Source organism: Pezoporus occidentalis, unplaced genomic scaffold, assembly GCF_034315485.1.
Source record: "Pezoporus occidentalis ecotype Australia unplaced genomic scaffold, CSIRO_AGI_Poc_V1 ctg4, whole genome shotgun sequence".
In the NCBI taxonomy this organism is placed as follows: Eukaryota; Metazoa; Chordata; class Aves; order Psittaciformes; family Psittacidae; genus Pezoporus; species Pezoporus occidentalis.
The window spans coordinates 15,998,494-16,021,637 of NW_026915724.1; the positions used below are offsets into that span (position 1 = coordinate 15,998,494).

At 40.6% G+C, this 23,144-nt stretch overlaps 1 protein-coding gene across 3 annotated transcripts; it reads left to right on the plus strand.

The window, feature by feature from the left end:
* Nucleotides 1-2,438: 2,438 nt before the first annotated feature.
* On the plus strand, nt 2,439-11,865 carry AQP4 (aquaporin 4). Of its 3 annotated transcripts, none has more exons than XM_062632794.1 (5): nt 2,439-2,617; nt 6,728-7,142; nt 8,073-8,237; nt 8,605-8,685; nt 11,279-11,865. In XM_062632794.1, exons 1-5 carry the CDS (start codon nt 2,544-2,546, stop codon nt 11,555-11,557), a joined length of 1,014 nt encoding a protein of 337 aa, XP_062488778.1. In that variant the 5' UTR covers nt 2,439-2,543; the 3' UTR covers nt 11,558-11,865. The 3 variants fall into 3 exon arrangements, with proteins under 3 accessions (XP_062488778.1, XP_062488776.1, XP_062488777.1); XM_062632792.1 differs by having other exon boundaries at nt 2,441-2,732; XM_062632793.1 differs by lacking the exon at nt 2,439-2,617 and adding an exon at nt 4,808-4,829.
* Nucleotides 11,866-23,144: the final 11,279 nt, after the last annotated feature.

Below are 23,144 nucleotides of genomic sequence, written 5' to 3' on the forward strand. Positions count from 1 at the left end.
TCAGTGAAGAAGCAGAGGCACAGGGAGACTCCACTGCACATACCCATGCTGTCTGCCCTTCCCCACCATGACTGTGCTTTAAAACCAGTTTTAAATTTTTCATATATATTCTTTTGTAAGTTATTTGCTTAACTGTGTTGAGCGCAGCAGCAGAAGAAATATTTCACCCTTGCACTGAAGTCCAACATGTGTCAACCCAGGTTTTATAACGATGAAAACATATAATTAAAAACTAACAACCTTGTATATTTCCAAATCCCAAAATTGACAAATTTATCCCTGGACAAACTGGGGCAGCTTTCCTCTGGCTTTCAGTGCCATCTCAGGGGCTGTCTTCCTTGCCTTCTCTGTTTTCAACAGAACATAGTCTGTTTGTTTGATCAGAGCTGGCACAGTGCAGTTTGCTGCAGGTTTGTGCCCGAAGCATTGCCTTTCTCTGTTTATGTGGCCACAACCTTTGTCTAATCCTCCAGAAGATCTATCACAATAAGAATGGTAGCAGTGACAGAAGCTATTAATGTTCTTGCTTCTCCATGTGGCAGTGATCTGCTCTACGGACCAAAAAGAGCAGATATATGCTATCTGCAAGAAAAGGAAAAGCAATTATTAGCTTTGCTAAGTGAATTTTATTTGTGAACAAACAATTGAGCTGCAGGAGCAGAGTCCACAAAGTACCAAAGAATAAGCATGTTGTCAGGGCAAAACTACGAAAGCAAACTCAGCGCTGATTTGAAACAGCCAGCTCCAAAACTGGAAAGAAATTTGAGTTTATGTAGGCGCCTTTTGTAGTCTTTAGAAAAACAGAGGAAAGGATTTGTATGGCAGAGGTAGCTGTGGCATAAAAGGCTGAAATTATCAGATAATGACATTGCAAAATGCAGGTGGAAAAAGATGTGGCACATTCAAGCCACATCAAGGGAAGCCACAGGTGTTTAAAACAAAGCACTGAAAATGAGCTTTTTGTACAGTAGTAGCAGAAGGGAAAAAAGGAATGGGTTAAAAAATATTACGCAGAAGAACATCCTAACTGAAATCCTTGAATTGTGAGGAACTGCTCCTGCAGCCTTGATGGAAGTTGGTCTGTGCGTATATGAAGAATTCAATGGTTTTATGTGCCATTAAGACAGTGTTAGGAGTCAAAGTTTCTTGATTCACTGTAGCAGGTTGTCAACCTCCTGTGAATGTCAGTATTTTACATTTTGTCCTTTATGACATGGCTTTAGGGGAAGAGCAGGCAAACATGAGAGAAACACCTACACTTGTACTTTATGATCACCTGCATTTAACACAAACTGTGATTGGTAAGTATTTAACACGAGCTTGACTTTTTTTATTGCTGTGTGTACAAATTTGTCCAAGGCATCCTGAACTGATAGTGTTATACATTATACTTGCTTTTCGCTGGTGTAAATTATTACCTACAGTCCCCTAACAGAGGAAGACCTTCTGTCCATGGTTTCCATGGCCAAAGTAGTTCTTTGGATCTTGCAGTGTTTTCTAATGGTCAGAAGGATTATATGTTACAGTCTGTCCTGGACGGGCTGGCTGACCATTATGACAAACTTTGATTCTTTCTCTGTTGCTGCATGAATGCACAGCAGTAGATGTAGTTTCTCTGTGTGTGCTATTTTAACCTCATTTAACACTTGAACATGTCACTTACAATATTTTTGTATAACTTATGCAAAGATTCTTTTACTGCATACAGAGGCCTAAGCCAGTGGGGGAGGGAATCTAAATACTTTGTTCCATTTTCACCCCTGTCTTCTTCGAGTGACCGTTTCTATGCATTCTCTAATGAAATAATTGTGCCTGGAAACTTGGGCAACTTTGTTTTTTTTTCCTTTTATGTGAAGGGTTCTTTTTTCATTGGATTGTTTTGGTGCTGTAGAATCACGGAATCATAGAGCCATAGAATGGTTTGGGTTAGAAGGGACCTTAAAGCTCATCCAGTTCCAAGCCCCCTGCCATGGTCAGGGACACCTTCCACTAGACCAGATTACTCAAAGCACCATCCAACCTGGCCTTGAACACTGCTGGGGATGGGGCAGCCACAGCTTCTCTGGGCAACCTGTGCCAGTGCCTCGCCATCCTCACAGTTAAAGAACTTCTAATATCTAATCTAAATCTACCCTATTTCAGTTTAAAGTCATTACTCCCTGTCCTATCACTATATGCTCTTACAAAAAGCCTCTCTCAATGTGGGGACCATCTGAGTTCCTCACTGTCTAATTTCAACATTTCCCTTCAGTAGCCTCCCGCAGCTTTCCTCACTAGGCAAAACTTTATTGAATTTAGCAGCTTCCAACAAATAGAACCACTTTGTCTCTTCTGTAACCAGTAGAGTTCTAGTAAGGTTCTAATAGGCATTTTAGATGGATAAAGCTCCCTGGCTGCAGAGTTGTTTATACCTTTTTTTCCTTCACACACAGGGCTTGGCAGAGAAAAAAATGAGAAACCGAGGAATGCTTCCCCGTGCTGCAGAAGCACAGTGGGCTCACTTTGGGCTTCTTTTAAGCCCCTGAATCAATCTGCATATCCACATGATCTCAGATGACCCGCGGTCGGGGCTGCGGCGGCAGTTTCTAAGGCAGCCTTGGCCCGCCCGGAGCAGCAGGTAGGGGAGGGCCGCATGGTCGGGAGCCGTGCCACCCTCCCGCCCCGCGCCCCGAGCAGCGCACCCGCGCCCGCCGGGGAGGCATGAGCGACGGAGCTGCAGCTCCGCGCCGCGGGTGAGTGCGCGGCTCTCCGCGGGGCGAGGGGGGGAGGAGGGAGGGGACCCAGGTGGGGAGGCAGGCACCCAAACCGAAGATGACTTTATGGGAAAGCTTCGGGAGGGGGGAGAGGGATGCGCAGGAGGGACCTTCTCAGAGCCAGTGGGGACCCCTTCGCTGTCCGGTCTCTGGAGGAGCGCCCTGCCGGGAGTTTTGCCCCTGCGTTTTGCATCCAGGGGCGGCTCCCAGAGTACCGGGCTCCCCCTCTCCGAAGGAACCGCCGGAGCCTTTCGGTCGTCCTTGGAGACCTTCGTTCATGAAGGGGGGCAGAGGGTTGTAAGTCACTCTCTTTTTTCCACACCCTAAAACTCTGTTTTATTCGGTGCTTGCGGTCTTGCAACGGACAGACGTGTGTACAAAAAGCCCATCATCTGCACCTCCAAACAGCTGAGGTACCATGCTCCCAAAGCTCCCCTTCCCACCTCCTGTAGATACCCACGGCAGTCACCCATTCAACATCGTATTGGAAAATGAGGCAGAATGGTTATACGCAAGTTCTGCGATAGTGTATTTATTTTGCAACTGTAGCCCCCCCCCCCCCAAGCTGGCAAGCTAGTGCTTAATGTCCATTTGAGCTATAGCCGGCTGTGCCAGCACAGGTCGGGGAGTATGTGAGTTTGCTGCGGAGATGCCACTGTAAATAGCTGCGGCATGCTCAAACCTTCAGTGTGACAGTAGTGTCGTGTAGAGTGGCTGGCTACAAGCCACATCCAGGCTGTTTGCGTTTGCTCCACTCCTGGAAATGATACCAGTTAGAAAAAGAAGATTTTTTAGAATACTGACTTTTGTGCTAAAGACTTTTTTATTACTTATATTGTTAGGGCTTTGAGGCCATAATCATGCCTGCAGCCCTGATGGTAACCTGATGTCTAAAAAACCACCTTGCATCCAATTAAACACACTGTGTAATCTTTTAGTCCAGACCAGAGAATTTCAAGTATGGCCACATTAATGTGTGACCATAACATGAAAGTGTCTTTCTGGTTCTCTGTTGTATTTAAGGCAATCATGAGGAACTACTGCAAACAAATTATTTTGCAACTTTAGTTGCAAATCTTAGCTGCTGGAAAGTCCCGTTTTGGCTTCAGACCTGGCACAGCCATCACACTCTCTCTGTCTCAAGCCTTTAAATTAACTGCCTGCTAAAATATTGGGTGTTGGAAATGGTGTTGATTTCTGAATTGCTGAAAGCCTTTAGATGTGAGTGAAAACCTGGACTCAGGGCTCAAACACAACTATGAAGCTTTTATTAACATTTGTAGGGAGGTTGCTGTGGGGAAGAAAGGTGTGCAGTTAGAAAGAAAAATTTGGCCATGACATCAGTACATTTTACTGGGTGTTGAAATCGCAGAAAAACAGACTGCTTCAGAGAAGTGTATATGCATTAAAAATAGATGCTTAGATCATTAACTGTCAAAGTACGGCTGAGGGTGTAGCTCTGCCATTTTGATTTTGTTTCCTTGTAGTATGCCGTTTCAGAAGAACAGAAACTTTCTTTATGCTGGTGAGCAAGATTCTGTGTTTGAGTTATCCTTTTGGTTTGCATGCAGCACTTTTGCATTTTCAGGGCTATAAATAATATTGGCTGAATTCATTGGGCATCATCTCAGCTGGATAAACAGTGTGAGATCTGCCCTTTGTTAGTGGTAGCCTCCTGCTAGACAGGCCCATGAGCAGTTCAGCAGATGGTGTGATCTTCTGGGTCCCCTGTCCCACTCTTTACATGTGTGTGCATGTGCACACACACCCTCACTCTTAATGTGTTCTTTCATGATGCTCCATAACTAACTCAAATTATAATATCAAACAGAAAACCCACTTTATATCCACTTCCACAGGATGAAGGGATGTAAGTAATTTGCAGATCTCACTCGTTCTCTGTGTACAGAAGGAGATGGTCAGGCATACTCAAAGAAGTCAAGAGTTACCATGTGCCTCTATTCCATGCTCCAAAAACATGCATTACCCCCATAGAGCCTTTGGTGGTTAGGAACTTTGCAGAATTCTGCAGTATAACTCCAGAGCTTGTGTTTTGCTTAGCAAGTGAATGTTCAGGTAAATCCAGGTTGTGTCCCGACTGAGCTGGTGCTGAAAGGGTAATGAGTGCTGTTTCTCTTGTACATTCATGTTTCTTTTCCATGAGCTTCAGGATATGCTTCATTCCTATATAAAATGTTCGCTTGGGATATGCCCTGGGAAAATGAGCTTTTGTCAGAATGGATATAGCACCTGTGTCTTAAGCCACTAAAACGAATTATTAGTCAGGAAGTAGTAAGGGTGTGAGAGGTAAGCCTTTAGGTTTCAATCAGAATCTGGGTGTGGGATTCAAAGGTAAGGCTGACTAAATACCTGTGAGCTTCAGCACTGGGGAAGGCAATGATTTTGGAGTCATTTTGAGCAAAAAGTCTAGTCTACATAGTTGGTCATTAACTGACTGTTAATATGAGATCTTACAGAAACATCTTTCTGTTTGTCTTGACTTTGACCCAAAATCAAAAGATTTTGGGGATGATTTTATTGTCTTTTGAGGTTCTAGTTTCAATTCTTCTCTAGGAAAGCAAGTCCTTCTCAGGTCTCTCAGGTCACTTCACAAGCACTTTACAACAGCCATTTGTAGGAGAAAATGTAATTCTTGTTCTCATCTGAGAGTCTAGAGAACTAAGATAGAGTTCAAATGACCTATCCAAAATACACAGTAAATTAGCATAAGAAATGAGACAGAAAAACAAATTATTTGCTTCAGTCACAGGATTAAATTGCCTTTCCCTAACTCACTGCAACTGTTAAGAAATTCATGGGCCATTCCTCTTGCAATAACTTGAAAAGGGCAGACATGCCTTTTATGCTTCTTTCTTATCTAAGTGGCATTAAATATGCATTTTAGCTCAGTTACCTTAGATAACTGAGCATAAATTCATCCATCTTCCATTTGAAATTCAGTTCCCAAATGTAACAGCTGAATATTCTTTCCTTTGTTTTCTACTTTTTGGAGGGTTTGGAGGTTTTTTGCTTTTGTTTTTAGAGAAGAATCTTGTTAGCATTCCTCAGAAACTCATTAAAATGCTTCCCTTTTGGCTTATTCTCCTAATTTATTAATACCACAAATAACTTTTCTTTGGTGACCCACTTTCGTAGGTATCTGAACATCTAGCAATATTGTAACTTGTCAGGAAGGCAGTGTAGACTAACAAAAAGCATCTCCAGGCTGAGGGAAAAATCAAGACACTTCTTTCTTTGCCACATAGAGTTCTACACACCACACATACATAAAATACTGCTCTATTCCACAGCTTGGCATCCTCAGCCCAAAGGGAAGCACTTTATCGATTGCATGATTGATTTCAAGGTCAGAATTTAGGACTGCATCTATTCTCCTGGCTGTATTCAATTTTTACCCCACATCCACAGTGAAGAAACTGCTCTGCATAAATATAAACTGAAATACTGGTCTGAGTGTTCAAACAAATAGACTTTCTCTTATAGCTCCCAGGACAACCTCCCAACACCACATTGTTACCAAAATCATTAGGATTTGATTAAGATACTCTTTTTTGTTGAATTATCATATCTGTTTTGTGAATAGTACAGATTTGCTTAGAAAAAGGGAACACATACTCATTTAATGAGCATGATGGTTAACAGGCCACTGGAAGTGGCAGGGCTGTGCAGCCTCTAAGTCAGGCAAAAGTCAGCTATTGTGGAAGAATACACTTATTTGCATACTCATTTATTTCAAAAGATACAGAGATTGCTTTTTTGTGAACTGAAGCTGCAGACACTCAGTGGTCACATTCTAAAGGCAAACTGCTCCAATAGTGCAGTCTGTAGTTGTCCCAGCCTAAGGGTGCTCAACATTGCTATGTTCTCTCCAAAGTCTGTTGAATAGCAGCCCTTAACAGGAGAACCTAAGGCTTATTTGGTGACTCCTAATGAAGCTTTGTTTTCCTTTTCAGTAAGTGTGGTCATCTCTGTAAGTGTGAGAGCATCATGGTGGCATTTAAGGGAGTCTGGACTCAGCCATTCTGGAAAGCAGTTTCAGCGGAGTTTTTGGCCATGCTCATTTTTGTCCTCCTCAGCCTCGGTTCCACAATCAACTGGGGTGGAGCAGAGAAGCCCCTGCCTGTAGACATGGTCCTTATCTCCCTCTGCTTTGGACTCAGCATTGCAACCATGGTGCAGTGCTTTGGACACATCAGCGGAGGCCACATTAACCCTGCTGTGACAGTGGCAATGGTCTGCACTAGGAAGATCAGCCTCGCCAAGTCCATCTTCTACATTCTTGCCCAATGCCTGGGGGCCATCGTAGGCGCAGGCATCCTTTACCTCATCACACCACCAAGCGTGGTAGGAGGCCTGGGAGTCACTGCGGTAATCACTTCTCCTCTGACTCGTAAAGTAGACTAGCTTAGAGCCTAAGAAAATGCAATCAGTGTCATGCAGAATAAGGAGAGCTCAAGTAGAGATTTTGAGAGCTTGCTGGTTTATTTACAACATCTAGAGAGGGCTTAAATCTCTTCTTAGGATGGGTTTATGCAGCGTAATATCTATAGCTGTTCTTTTTATAGACGTTCTCTTTCCTAGAACTTCCCCAAATCTGATGACAGCAGGTAATGTTAATTTACATACAAAATTTAAATAATATATGCGTGAAATGCCTTTTTTTATGGGCTGGGGAGGGGGGAATGGATTCTATGCCGTTATGATGGAGATTGAAAAAACATCAATTTAAAATGGCATACTTTTGAAATAGATTGTGGCTTAGATTTCGGCTTTGTTCTAAACTAATAAGGAATGCCAACAGTTAGCCCTGTTGCAGGACTTATTAAAAATGCACTTGAGCCACACACTGCTTAATTTTTAATTGAAATTTAAATTAATTAAGTCAGGGCTAATTAATGAATTTATAATTGAATAGTAAATTACAGTGCTCCCAAGAAAAAAAAATGGTGAAGGGGAAGTGCAGCATTTGCAAATCCCTGTGTAAAAATAAACTATACTTCTGCAGTCTTAACTTTGAAGTTCTTTTTGGATGTTACTGTGAAGCCTTCTGTTCTCAGTCCAGCAGTAATTTTCCATGGCTCACAAAATAAAAAAAAAATTACAACAATTAAAAAAAAAAGGTATAAAGGGGGCATGGGAAAGGGATGGGATGACCTGTACCTTTAAAAGTTCAGTGGTGTCTTCCACTGTGTACCATTAGAAATATCTTTAATTGAAATACATTTAATGTACGTAGTGGCTTTTTGATTTACAATATCACCTTTTCTTCATTTCGGGTGTTTCTTTCCCTTCTTCCAGGTACATGGAGATCTTTCCGCTGGCCATGGACTCCTGGTGGAGTTGATAATTACATTCCAGCTGGTTTTTACTATTTTTGCCAGCTGTGATTCAAAACGAAGTGATGTCACTGGTTCAGTAGCTTTAGCAATTGGATTTTCTGTTGCAATTGGACATTTATTTGCTGTAAGTTAACGGCTTCTCTTTAAAAAAAAAAGAACTATTTTCTCTTTATAACTACTTCAGAAGTAAATGCAAACTTCTGTGGCCTTTGTAGATGCTATAGCTATATAGCTGCTATATTCTTTATGGATCCACACCAAAACCCTTTGAAGTAACATGGGGGTCTCCTTGGGTAGGGTTTTGCATCAGAACTTTTCTGCTTGTTTACATAATGACTTTGTTAATTTTGTGATAAGACTAATGAGAGTGACAATAATCACTGTCAAGATGAGAAGCCAAATAAACCAGTTTCCCATAGTACAAGGACTAACAGAAATTAAATAACTGCCTTCATGACTTTATAACAGGTAACATTTTGTCTCTGCTTTAGATCAATTACACCGGTGCCAGTATGAACCCTGCCCGATCGTTTGGTCCTGCTGTCATCATGGGGAAATGGGAAAACCAATGGGTAACTCAGCTTTCATGATTCCTTCACTATAGTGACAGATACCAGGATTTTCCATACGTCATTTGCTCTTAGTTACCTATCCCAGTACACCCCACAGAGACCGTCCCTGAGGAAGACAGGTGCTGACCTGCCACAAGCTTAGGTGTAATTATACTCCTCTGCTAGGACTGCAATGCAGTATACAGCACATTGGAACAGCATCTTGCTGTTCAGAGGCCATTTTATGGAGGCAGTAGCTGGGGTAGAAAGGAAATCATATAAAAAGTTGAAAACAGAAAAAAACACAACCCAGGGAGAGACTGAAAGAATTGAACTATTAGAGAGAAAAATCCTCTGAGGCAGATTGCAACCCCCTGGTCACACTGGTGAGAAGTTATGGAAGCAGATCTGTCGGCTTCACGTTTCACCTGGTTCTGCAGCAAATTGGGGCAGACGTATAAAATGAGAGCAGGGACCCTCTGCGATCTGCTTCCCAGGGGACAAGCTGTCTCAGCAAATGCTTGCAGTCAGAGATGAAGGGGTTGCAGTCTGGTCTTTGCAGACCAGACCAGATGCTACCTGCTTCAATTTGAAAGCATCAGCTTAACTAGGAGTATTTGTGGAGGAAACGATTTGATAAACTGATTCTAAATGATGCAGTCATTTTCTGTAGCATCCCACTATTAAACTTATTAAAATCCAATTCATATATTCACATTTTATAAGGGAGAGATGGATTGCAGCTCAGCCTCACCTAATTATACACAGGGAAAGCACTTCTAGGAACACTTTCAATACTAACTGTAAGAGGTGCATATTACAGTGCATATATGGATTTCCTTGATTTTTAAAGTATGAAGCCCACATTGCTCCCACTGCAGCTAATAACAGAAATAGTATTGTCTTCAGGCCCTAAGGCTCCAATTCTGCAAACACGATACCATGTGTAACTTTGTTCCCAAGAGTTATCCTATTGAGGCAGATTTCCCCAGTTATCAGTGAATGGCTTGTTCATATGAAACACTGCTGTAGTTTTTCACAAGATTAATTATCCATACTCTGAAGGAGCCTGTAATTTATAAGTAAAGCTATAAACAATAAAAAAATGTACCATGGAGAAACTTGTAGGAGAAGCTTATCTACTGTCCTGGCCACTTGGAAAGACGGCCTTTTCCCCTCCTCCAGGGCACTGACATTAGCATGCCATTGACAGAATCTTCTGCACCTACTAATGTTACCAAACTGCTGCATGTCATGCTGAAATAGATAGGTACCCTACAAAGTTGTGCGTGTCAGTTGTATTGGCCTATTCCGATTAGCTAGTCAGGTCTCTGACTGCCTGTTGGATTCTGTAGGATCAGAAGCCAACTTTGGATTATTTAGGAAATATAATAATTTCCAAAATACTGAACTAGATCTGTGTATACACTAGGAAAGGTTTTGTTTCCTTTGAAGTTCATTGCCACCTTGAGTGAAAATGCAGAAAGAAAATCACTTTTCTACATTGGTGTTTATTTTGCGTGTGATCTTGCAAACAGTCCATTCATGCTGTCTACAGCTGTCAATGAGTGACAAAAATTTAGAGGAGGCCTCTTAGAAAAGGATGGATCAATGAAACTTGACAAAACTATTTATCTTTGAAGCTGTGGGCCTGCTTCTCAATCGTCTTACCCTGTTAGTTTAAAAGGAAAGCTATGTCAGAGCAACTATATGTTGTATGTGAATACAGAGCTTTATTTGACAAGCACACACGATCCCACCAGGATCTGTGGCCTTTCTTTATCTTGAGAAATGTTACAGCTATCATTGATCCAAATAATGATAATGAAGGACCTGTACTTTTGCTTTACTGGACAAAGTTTAAAGAGGGGATAAAAGCTACTTTCTGTTAACAGGAGAAGGTAGGGCAGCCTGAAAGGATGCCTATGTGTCTATCCATGGGAGGCGATCGTAGTTCCACTGCCACTCAGCCAGTCTGCACCGTAACTTTGGTAACCAGATATGTAGACTGAAATCTTTTTCAGACATCAGAGAAGTAGGAACTGTACCTCACTGACATGTCAGCATAGGTCCCTCTTCTCTTATCTGTGGGCTCCACTGCCTGGTGATTCCCTAAACTCTGGCATGAGAAGGTTTTTCAGGGAAGAGCCAGACCCAGGGATGTGAGGTATTTTACATGACTGGATTTAAACTGAGTAAGGAGTATTTCTAAAGGGGGTGAAATGAGAGAGAGAGACTGGGATGAAGCAGAAAAAAATAATTACCCGGGACTAATGCCATTAGCTGCCTAAGAGACTGCCTTTTGACCAACTTCATATGTGATTTTACAGCAATCACTTAATTGCTGAGCTCCAGGTCACCATCTGTGATACCTATGTTAGTTAAACTTCTCTGCCTCACAAACTGTTATGATGGCAGATAGTCCCCTGGTTCATGAAAGCCAGGGGACTATGTGACCATGCAATTCTGGAAAATTGGTTTTAACATTTGAGCCAGGCATTTTGCAGAAAATTTTCTGGGTGAAGTCTGTAGTGACATGCTTTTCTCTTGAGATCATGGCTTCCTTATTTGCTCTAGAGCCTAATGCTTGTCTTTTTTCTTCCACTTTTTGCAGGTATATTGGGTGGGACCAATAATAGGAGCAGTCCTTGCTGGTGCTCTTTATGAGTACGTCTATTGCCCAGATGTTGAACTCAAGCGCCGTTTTAAAGATGTCTTCAGTAAGGCCACCCAGCCATCCAAAGGGAAGTACATCGAGGTGGATGATAACAGGAGCCATGTAGAGACCGATGACCTGATCCTGAAGCCTGGCATAGTTCATGTGATTGATATTGACAGGGGTGAGGACAAGAAGGGAAGAGATGCATCCAGCGAGGTGTTGTCTTCTGTATGACTAGCAAGAAGCACTGAAAACAGAGAGCAGCCTCCTAGCACGTCCACAGATATCCTTCCACCTATTAAAGAAACAGATCTCCTCTAGACTGAGCATCTACCATTCCTTAAAAGGTATGGTGTGGGCAGCTGAATGGTAATGGTGTCACCAAACCATACTCCTGCTCAGTTGCAAGATTAGGACTTTGTATAATTAGGATTCCCCATCAATTATTCCAAATTAGGACTTGTTCCTAGTATTTCTCTTTCCTTCTTTCTGGAGCAACCAAAAAGTAAAAAAAAAAAAAAAAAAAGAAGAAGAAGAAGAAATGGAAGTATTCTTCTTTAATAAATCAGTCAATAATGAGACAAAGATAGAGATGTTTAACATTCAGATTGACAGTTAAGACATACCAGGAAATGCCTATAGACATGAAGACCTACTTATCAGATTGTTCTTCTGACACTTAATTGGCTGTTGTCAGCTCCGATTAGAACATCGCATCCATTAAGCATTCTCTGTGAGGTTCAGGGACAGCAGCAACAGTACTTAAGAGTTTCATCCACAGTCAAGCAAAGGAGTATTGTTTCCACTCATGCGCATCACTATTGCCTTGCAAACTACCTCTGAAAAAATGATACCCTAATAGGTTTAAAAAAAAAATAAATCTATCAACCCATCAAATTTCACTCATGTGATTTGCAGTATTAATATATTCCCTTCATCCCATTGAGAGTAAATTCACGGAAATTGAATGTTGAAGTCTACTGTAATAAGGCTGCAAAGCATTTGACTGTACCTCATGCCCCTTCTTGTCATTGTCTATCTGGCAAAACATTCTCCTGGGGTTTGACTATTGACCATTTCATGTTAGTAGACTATCAAGGTCATGCAAAGAATATAAAGGCTTTCCTGTTACTTAATAACTCAAATAAGAGATACAAGAAGAAAAGAGGGCATATCTGTTTTCAGTGCACTTGTTCAAATACATATTTCTGTGCTAATTTATGTAAACTAAAGGTTTAAATTACTTACCTATTTTCTTACAAAATGTTTTCTTACAAGATACAGGTTGTTGTTAATTTATTAGTAATGTAGAGGGGTTTGAACTTTTAACTGTATTGAAACACTGATTGGGAAATATTTTTTTTATAACAGATGATAAAAATAAGACTGCTTTTTTGTTGTAACTGATGCCTAACTATTTGAATGGGATTCCTGCTTGTTCCAGTGTTCATATAGTCTTAATTACACCTCTGGCAAAGGTTTCTGTATCTGTTGTTAGGAAAAGATACGTGCATTTGCAAGTGTTTTTAGGGGAAAAGGGACATGAAATACGTTCAGTAAACAGTCCTTCCCTTACAGAAGTATTTTGACAGACATAATCACCCCAGCAGAACATTTCTGTAAAGCTGTTACTGATTTACTGCTTTTGTTTCTGATCAGTGGCTTTGAGTTTTACAATATGCAGCTGCAGAGCAGTCAAGAGCATGGTATTATTACTGTAATTATATATTTTTTGGTTTTAAATTGAAAAGCTACTCCTACCTATTTAGCAATAAGAGGGGAGAAAAGCATTATTCCTGACTGTGGGCTGTAATAGCCTTGTCTGTTCTTTGACATGCTCTGCATGCAATCTTTATTACAGGGAATTAGATGTTTCTAATGAGATAATAAACCACTGCTACCCTCAAATCTGTGCACTGTGATCCAAGGGCAATTCTACTGTCCCAGCTTGCAGTACTGTATGGTCCCAGCATGTCCTGCCATACTCATTTGGTGCACGCTCTTCCCCCCCCACCCCCTTTTTTTTTTCCCTTCAAATATTGTAATTATTAAGGGAGCACAGATTAAACCTTTTGTATGGCTTAAACAGGTGAAATAAGGAGCAATGAAGATACCACTGGTGGATTTTTAAGCAAAGGTTTGCATTTTTGTAAAGTTACTCATTAGAAGTTCTTAATTTGTGAATTTTGCATGGTACTGTGTTATTTAAATAAGAAGCTGTGATTTGTTTTATGCTTAAGGGTCCTTTACACAAATGGCTTGATGCACATTTTCCTCACCAGACTGATTCTGCTGCTGAGGCGAGCATAACAGGAACATAGCATCAGCCACCTCAGTTAGGAGGATAACTTTCCTTGAAACACTTTGTATTAATGAAGTGTGGCAAACAATCAGAACCAGTCCCAGGAGAACTCCTCACTCGGAGAGTATCAGGGATAAGATACGGCGGCTTCTGAAAAGATTAGGGAAAAGAAGGGATGCTAAAATAGAGACCACTAGACAGTGAGGGATGTTGCCATGCCATTAAATGTTAGTAGGAAAGCAAAATACGGTAGGTCTGCTCCTGCTCCCACAGAATGAGACTCATGGAGGAGTTTTTCATTGAGTGCAGTGGAAATGACAATGAGATTGGGGGGGGGGAGGAAGGGAACTGTCTTCTCTAATGCACTTCAGTGTGTATTTTTTCCAAAATCAGAGTCTTTCAGCAAGATACTTTATTCTGGAAGGAGATGTGTTCAACTTGAATTTTATGACCCGCCCTAAAGTAAATTCTTAGAGTGGCCATCATCACAGATGATGTTGCCCCACTGCAACAGATCACTGTTCATGTAAGGGAACATCACCCTTCAGTATCACTTAGGTCTTCATTTAACTTTGACCTGCAAGGATATGTGCTTCTCTAAGTTGTTTTGCAGTGGTATCGTCACTGTACAATAGTCGTATTTGGTTAAAAAACAGACTAGCATGACCTTTTTATGTATTGGCAGTCTTTTGCTTTAATATGATTTTAATATATGTATTTTATTGCTGCTTGGGTGTTCTAAAGATGTTCAGCTCTAAATTGCACCTCATAACATAACTTAGTGTTCTTGGTTGGGGTGGGAAATGGTAAATATCTTTTGTTTGTGATGGTGGATGGATATCAAAGAAGTCTGCCACACATGTCAGCATTCTGGGGTACTGAAAAATCATTGGAAAAGTCTTGTACAACTCTATAATGGCATGATCGTTTCCAATGCTATATTTGTACTTTAACAAACACATTCAAAATATTTTGTCACTGGATTTCAGAAAAGAAAGGATGGAAGCAAAAGATGGTTACGCTGAGGTATACAAATACCTTTCAGGTTGTGTGAACTCTGAGAGTTCATCAGCCAAATTCTAAGTATTCTCAGGAAAAAAAAAAAAAAGAAAACAAAAGGAAAAGAAAAAATTAATCCTGCAGCATTTGAGTTGTCATCATAACCCTTCTGTTGAAGTAGTTGGGAGCTGTGTCTTTCATTCATCCAGTGGAAGCAGGAGCGAGACTCATCTCATGTACTGCTTTGGCTTGTCACGTGTATTTGCATATGAGCTTGTCAATATGTGTTTTGTTTCTGATTATTAATAATTGTCAGAGTGTCTGCTTAGAAAGCCTTCAAATTTCTACCTTTCTAATGCTTGGTGGCAGAGCAGTTGCTGCTGTGCTCTGCAACATTTTACCTGCAATCTGTGTAACACATTCAGGATATAATACACCATCCAGTATTTTTAATCTAACTAAAATATGGAAGAATCTACACTGTGAACCTTTATTTCCATAGTAAGAGATGAAAACACTATACACAATTTCTTTTGCATCTCAAATCAGCCTGTGTGTAACTGAGTTTCTCAATGACTTAGTAAATAGACAAGATGCAAATATAGACAGAACTGTTTATTACCAACTTATATGATCTAAACAGTACTGTTGCAGTCTGTAGTTTAGGACAAACGAACTAAAGCAAACTATGTACATGGATTTTTCCACAAGACTCCTTATTGAAATGCTTAGTCACCATGATATCAGAACTAATGTTATAGCACTTAAAATTTCCATGTGTAACATTTGGAATAACCTACTGAAAAATACACTATAAAATAATACATGATTATTTGGTTCCCACTTGTATTCTACATCTCACATTACACATTGCAAATAAATTTCTGTTAAAAATAAAAAAAAAAAAGATGTCTTGTGATCACTGGAAACATTTATTGATCTCAAAGCTCAGGACTGAAATATAAGGAAAAAGTCCGATCCAGCCAATATAACATGTCTAAGAGGAGTTTGGAAGTGTAAGAATGAATGACTTATTGCTGAAAAATATTTGTCAGTGAAGAGAGGTTGATTGTGAAAGAGATTTAATATCTTTATAGCAGTGAGCTAAATCAACTAGAGCAAAAAAATTGCTGGTGTATGTTCACTACTGATTTTGCCAGATGGTTTGAAAACTCAGAGGACTAAGTGAAGAGCTAAGATTTTGAAAAGGCTGGTACTACAGACTCCTTTTGCTAAAGCATGGCTTGTGAGACCAAGCTTCCGTGAGCTACTTTATCAATGGAAATTGGGTCCTGTGGCAATTACATTTCAGGTTGTGCGCACCTTGCTTAGAATGCAAAATTTAGCTCTTAAGACACATATGGCATTCCTGGAGTTAAACTAGGATCCTCACAATGATTAATTGTCCTGGTTCGGGTTGGGATAGAGTTAATTTTTTTCCTAGTAGTTGGTGCAGTGCTGTGTTTTAGCTTTAGTCTGAGAACAATGCTGATAACACACTGATGATTTAGCTGTTGTTCAGGAATGCTTAACCTGATCAAGGACTGTTCAGCCTCTTCATGCTCTGCCAGTGAGGAGGAGCACAAAAAGCCCAGAGGAAGCAGAGACAGGACACCTAAACCAAACCAGCCACAGGGGTATTCCATACCACAGCACGTCATGCCCAGTATATAAACTGAGGGGAGTTACTCGGAAGGGACCAATCACTGCTCGGATCAGGCTGAGTATAGGTCAGCAGGTGGTGAGCAATTGTATTGTATATCACGTGTGTTTACTGTTGGTTTTCCTTTTCCCATTTAGTTTAATGTTCTCTCCTCTTGTTATTTCCCTTATCATTAGTATTAGTAGTAGTAGTATATTGTAGTATATTTTAGTTATTAAACTGTTCTTATTGCAGCCTGCAGGGTCTTATCTCAACCTGTGTGGTACTTTGTTGCCAACTGGATTTAAACAATGACATCAATATAAAACCCCATCACCTGGGATAGCATCTAATCAGCAAGAAGGGCTGAAAGCAGACTCTCACCAGGAAGTCACCACTCGCAGTGGTCTGGCTCTTTGCTTTCATATCCAAGCTCCAGAGGCATCTCTCTATAGATGCTTAGTGGGGCGCTTTGTCTGTGTGTGTGCATATAATTTCCAACACAAATGATCTGTACCTTGCTGAAGCAAGTTCTCATGGGAATTTAGGCAGAACTGGTAAAATTAATTTGGGGTATTCAACATTTTCAGACACTCAAGAATCACAAACAGAAATCTAGCTGTCTGGAGAGTTAGAAAGACAGACAAGGAGTGACGTAGCTGTCTGCAGGGTTAAGAGGAAAAAGGGTCCTGTGAAGAACAGGAAAGCAGCAGTGCAGGCAAAGGAGATCTTTGTAATGTACCTCTTACCCAGTGGTTACTGGCACCGTGGTATCACTTATGGAATTAAAGCATGGTCCCTGTTTTATGAGGACATGCATGTAGGCTTGCGGATCACATCTGAACCATCTAATGGAAGAGGCTGAGCCATACTGGGTGAGTGATGTCCTTACTCTAAACTTCACTGGCAACAATAGCTTCAGCAGCGAAAACAACAATCAGCAACTGTGGCCCAGTCATCTCCTTAAAAAGAGAACTCAGACTGTAGATATTCCCAATATCAGAGTCCTTTTAAATCCTCCTTTAGCTTTAGACTCCTTATCTGCTGCAGATTGTGGTGTATAGCAAACGTTATAAGCTGCTTTATTTATATCAGACTGATAACTGTTATCTTGGCTATTAATTTCTTTTGACCTTTCTTGCCTCATTAGAAAAGCAATTCTTACAAGTACAAAGTCTGTGGCATAATCTACCTTAAAAAGCTATCACAAGGTTCTTTTGAAAAGCAAAAAGAGCTTATATCATTTGTCTCTCACCTTGCCATGTGTGGTAGGGAGAGGTAGAGGCTATCTGCGTGTGTGCCTGACAAACAGAGCTCCTAATCACTCTTCTCCACTCACACCCAACAGTGACCTTCCTGTGATGTTTCATCCTTACTTCCCTTTTCATATGTGTTTTCATAAAAAGCTATGGAACTCACAATGTGCCTGAAAGTTCATATTAATAGACTATGTATATACACACATGCACAAAAGGGGCACAGAGATGTTCAGCTCTGCACAGCCCTTGCATTTACTTCTTCCCATCCGTGGACAAGATCAGTGGGAAAAACCATGGGAGATCAGCTGCCATCTGAGACTACTGCATGCCCCACTGGGATCCTAATGACTTGGTCATTTATTTTCACTTATTTCTGAGCCGTATGGCTTTCAGCTTGAAGAGGGGTCATGGCCATCTCCTACTGCCATGGAGCAATTTGGGTTCTGCTGCTCTCCCTCACAACGTTTATTTGCCATAAGGCTTTCCAAACCCCCCACGACCCACAAACCACTTTAAAAAAGATTACCTTACACATTTTGGAACCTTCTAGCATGAGAAACATTTCACCATTATCCCACTCCACTTTAGGGTTAGCTCCATTTATTCTGTGGGGATTGTTGCTTTACTTTGGAACTGCAAATCTCAGGGCATTGGATATTCATTCATTTTTCCTCAAAAAAATTCCTTTTATAATTCCAGTGATATCTCCACTATTCTGTTCCAGTGCTTAAATATTTGCATTTGCATGGTATCTCAGTGCCTAGCTGCCTAGTGATTCCATCTTCAGATGGGAATGCATGCTTGTTTTGTTTTGCTGTATTTGCTGCCTTTCCACCTGAATACGCTCATCAGAGCTGGAATGAGGTGGTTTAGTCTCTAAAGCATCCTCCTCCAAGCTTCTTCAAGATGCTACTTCCCCTTTGGACCTGGGGCCACTTTCTCTAGGCAACATCAGAGCTTCCCCAGAGGGGGGCTCTCATCTGCCTTGACTTGCCACTGCTGTAGAGTACACAGGCTAAATCCTGTCTTAGCTTCACAGAAGAGATGAAATTTGTTTGCACCAGCCAAACCCAGTCTCAGACAATTGTGATAAACAGTGTCCCAGCAAAGAAGTAATCAATTTTGAAAAGATAGGATTTGGGCTTGTGGCAAGTCCCTGGGATCTGATTTGCAAGAAAAACATCAATAGGAAAACTAGAACAATGGTTGATTGGCCCTGTAAGTTCTGAACATATGTACATGAATATCCAGTAAGAAAAAGCCTAATGCTTCGTGATTAAAGATGACAAGAGTAGGGACAAAATGAACTCTGGAGATCAGAAAGATATACATAGATGTTGGACTCTGCTGCTGTTTGCCCACAGGTATTGCTCCAGAGAAACAGCTGCACAGCATCTTCTCAGAGCTGAGTCAGACCAGCTGCACAGGGTAAGATGCACACAAACACAAATGTTTCAGACACAAGGCTTTTCTGTTTTCCCTCTCTCCTTTCACAGCTGCCCAGCATACTTCAGATTTACTAGAGGCAACCATTGCTAGGGCAGAAGCTTCTCTAGCCTCAAAACTAAAATGTGAGAATAAAGCTTTGTGTCCTCCAACCTTTTAGCTTTGAAAAAGCCCAGCAAGCACCACAGAAGGAGCTTTAACGAAGGAGGTCAAAAAGTCCACCTGGATCCCTATGCATCCTAACCATTTGTAGAGCTACCCTCAGAGAAGCGACTCACAAGTTAATTTATCACTGCATAAATAAAATATCCCCCAACTTCATTTACCACAAGCCTTTCTGAGTTCAAATAAATATCCTTTGGTTGAACGCAGCTGAAGAGCATCGAAGGTTTATATATAGCAGCTATTGCTATTGTGTCTGGGTGGTGAGGAAAAGGTCAAAGCAAAATGATTTTACTCACTCCCCAGTTAAAAGAATTGCTTTGTGTGTTTGTTGTGATGGAGTGTGTTGGTCTTTTTTCCTCTCACAGAGCTCTGTTCCTTTCAGGTTGCCCACAGTTTATTTTATCTTTTCTACAGGTTGAATCCTCAAACATTTTACGGAAGAGGAACAATTTGTTTTCTTATCTAACAAAGTCATTATCCTTTCTTTTTAACTTTGTCAAAGAATGTCACCTGAAGATGCTTTAACTTGTCTGGCTCTCTGATATGCTTGCTCTGCAGTACCTGATGTCACCCTCCATCTCATGGTCTCTATTTGTCTGCGTTTTTTGCATAGACAGCTGTCCCTTCAATGAATGTGGAACCCTACAGGGACTGCTGAGTTTTTCACAATGAAGCTCCAAGCTTCTGAATTTCTGAATCAGATTCTTCATTTTCAATTCAGATGACATTTTTTTGTAATAAACACACACTTTCTGTGAACTTTATTTGATGATGGACCTATTTTTTTCTGCAGACTCCAGCCATTTTTATTAATTCTCTCAACCTTTTGCTAATTTTTTAGTATTTATCATTAAAATCTCCATATTTGGTACAATTGCCTAAATAATGTTTGTGTTTCTTAGATTCCCTTCCATTTGTTTCTCATTTTCATTGTCTGAGGGCCAGAGTTGAGGATGAGGCAAGCTGAGGGCAGGCAAAGGGGGTGAGCACTTGACAATCAAGAAATGACCTGTATTGCTCTGGGCTGCTCCAGAGACATGTTCTCTAGTGCCATGCAAACAGAGTTCTTACCCCCACCTCCAAGAAAGGATGTGTTAGAAGGACCTAAATAATAATAAGCTTTCTAATTCTCAGAAGGAAATCCTATAGGTAAAGGAGCTTTCAAATACTGAGTCCTGGAGTTACAGGAAATGGGTAAAATTGTTTTTACTGTTACACTTATAAATGCCTATATATATATATATGTAGTTTTAAAATTTGCATTTATATAGATGTATATAATTTTTTTTTTACATTCTTTTATATATATACATATATGTGTGTACATGTAAATGATATATACACATATATTACAAATGGTTAAGCAGTCTTGAAGTGTTCTGGTTACCCCACAGATTTAATAGTAAACTTTAACAGGAAAGATAACACAGGCACCCTGACTCCATCCCTCTTCTCAGAGCACTGGTATTTTTTCTCTTACGAGTGTTAATATTTCTCCAGCCAACAGAAAGTGTGTATTCTGCAAATAAATCTGGAAAAAGAGAGTCTTGTCTGCTCTTATGGATGTTACACCAAAAGCATTTTCCTTACAGTTTGCTTTAACATAAAGCTACGAATGCTCTCCATAAGTACCAAATAAATAACACCTGCAGAGTAAAAGTAATACAACTTGCTTTTGCTGAAACATGATGTTTTTTTCTTGCCTGCTTTGTACCTTCTTGAAGGCAAACTAGGTCAGGAAGTCCCAAAGATCAGCCTGTTTGTTTCCAACCATTGGCTGTAGGTCTTGCCAGATCCTTTTCTTCAGAACATCAACTGAAATATCTAATACAGACATTTCTTTTTTTCTTTTTTTTTCTCCCTTTCCCTTCCCCCCCCCTGCTCCTCCAAGTGTGTATGAATTCTTCTGTCTGCTTGGAGCATCTCTGGTGGTGATAACCCATTGACAAAAAGAACCAAAGATACATTTCAAAATTCCATTTTTTCCTAGACCACAATTTACTAGTGAGGTTGAAGCTTAAGATACATCTGTATAACCCAGGCATGACGATTTCTGTAGGTCAGTTATTTTTCTCCTACACACCTAAAGAAGAGCCCAAAGAAAGGGTGATGACAAAAGTACAATCTTGATTATATACATTTACCCTGCGGCCGTCCCTCCTTAGTGGCAGTAGCAGAGCCTTTAAAACCTGCTCAGTCACAGGTGTGACTTTTTAACTGATGAGACAGGGGTCCCTTCCCCTGCTCCCTACTGCCAGCTCTCCTAACTGAAAAGGCTGCAGAGGGTGGTCTGATATTATTGAGCTGCCTCAGACCCACAGATTTGAGTTTGGGATTGAAAGAGATCATTAATGGGTACTTGGGGACATATAGCTGCTAATAAATAGGGGAAGGTTTGGTCTGTCTTGGTTTAATTTGGTTTGTGTTGTCTATTTGGTAAAAACAAGACAAGAAGACCAGATTTTCAATAACATTGGAAAATCTTTACAATAACTGCAAAATCCAAAATGTTACCAGTTGTGTGGTAGGACTCAGAATCACAATATTTCTTTCTAAAGTCAGATGAGTTTTAAACTAAAAACATTTTGTTTGTCTGTTTTCTTAAACCTCATGTAATCACCTGTTACAACTGTGAGAGCTGGCAACATCATGGTCTGAAACTCCAGGGTATAAAGTATACACCTGGGCTGATAATGAAACACTTTATGAGCAGCAATAGTGCTATACACTTGCATTAGCCCTTTCTTCTTAATGATACTGTGTTTCTTAACAAATGAAGCATGTAAAGTATCTGCACTGGAAATTATTCAGGGATTAAATGCTGTCATGGGATTAGGGTGCTTATGCCACACACAGCAACGGAAGGGAGATTGAAAACCCTTCAGACAGGGCTAGATCTATTGATAGCAGAAGTCTTGATCTGCAACTAGGAGGTAGCCTCAGGTGGCTTGGAAGCTGTCTCAGGCAATGGTTAACATAAATTACCAGAGATGCTGCAGTAGTGGTGGTGGTGGTGGTGTGTGTTCTGTACAGTGTGACCCTGCTAACATAAATCCAAAGAGACTATGGGAAAAATGTTTGTGTTAAGAATAAAATTTGTTTTAAAAATAGATGGTGAAATAAAGAGCATGAAAGGAGGCACTTCAAAAGACATTTCACAGCAAGCCATATCTCACATTAAGTGTTTCACATTAGGACTTGCGCTGTATTTTAGTACTTTGTCTTCAATTTATCATCCTGAGTAGTCTCTCAGAACATTTCTTCCATGACCCTCAGAGCTTCTGTCAGAATCCAGTTGCAAGTCAACCTCATAAGGGAAGCAGGAGTTTATGTTGTTAATTAGTAAGGACAACTTGAAGATGAGCTCACAGTCCCAGAGGCAGCAATAAGTTGTTCTAATCTCTGTTTAGAAATTAGATCTCCTTTTTCTGCTGCTCCTACTCAGTCAAAGTATGGAAACAAAACTGTAATGCACTGCAAAGATAAGTCAGTACCCTGTCCAGCAACAGCAAAAATAAACCATTCAAATGACAGCATGATGTTCTCTAAGTCCTCATTACCAGAACTGAGGTTACCCAACTGGAGTGTGCTCCATAAAGCAGCCAAGCTCCTTAGGAGAAGCAAACCTCTTGAAAGTAGATGTCAGGGCTCTGAACCCAAAGTTCTGTAAATTCTTTCCTCTATCATCAACACAGGCAAAGGCTGTGGGATCTTGAAAAGAATCTGTCAACATGCATCTTTTCAATGACTGACCGTCTCACAAGTATGCGAACAGTTTGTGCTCACCTGCATGGGTGTCAGGCAACCGGTTTTACAACATTTATCTTTGTGTATGCTGCTGTTGAGTGCACTTGCTTGTGTCAAAGCTTGAAAAAGTTACAGTGTTCATAGGGGTGGAAATTGCTACTAAGGGACTTCAGCAGATAATTGGACATGTCTGCAGAGATCTAGTGGTGGCAGACGTGTATAACTTCACTTTGCTCCAAATTACTCATCTCCCACAGAACA

What these genes read in the sequence shown, in the direction of transcription:
- AQP4 (XM_062632794.1), top strand. Translation starts at nt 2,544, where the DNA reads ATGATCTCAGATGACCCGCGGTCGGGGCTGCGGCGGCAGTTTCTAAGG. An exon ending in TGGCCCGCCCGGAGCAGCAG is followed by an intron (nt 2,618 to 6,727) that starts GTAGGGGAGGGC and finishes TTTCCTTTTCAG; the next exon opens with TAAGTGTGGTCATCTCTGTA. An exon ending in CAATTGGACATTTATTTGCT is followed by an intron (nt 8,238 to 8,604) that starts GTAAGTTAACGG and finishes TCTCTGCTTTAG; the next exon opens with ATCAATTACACCGGTGCCAG.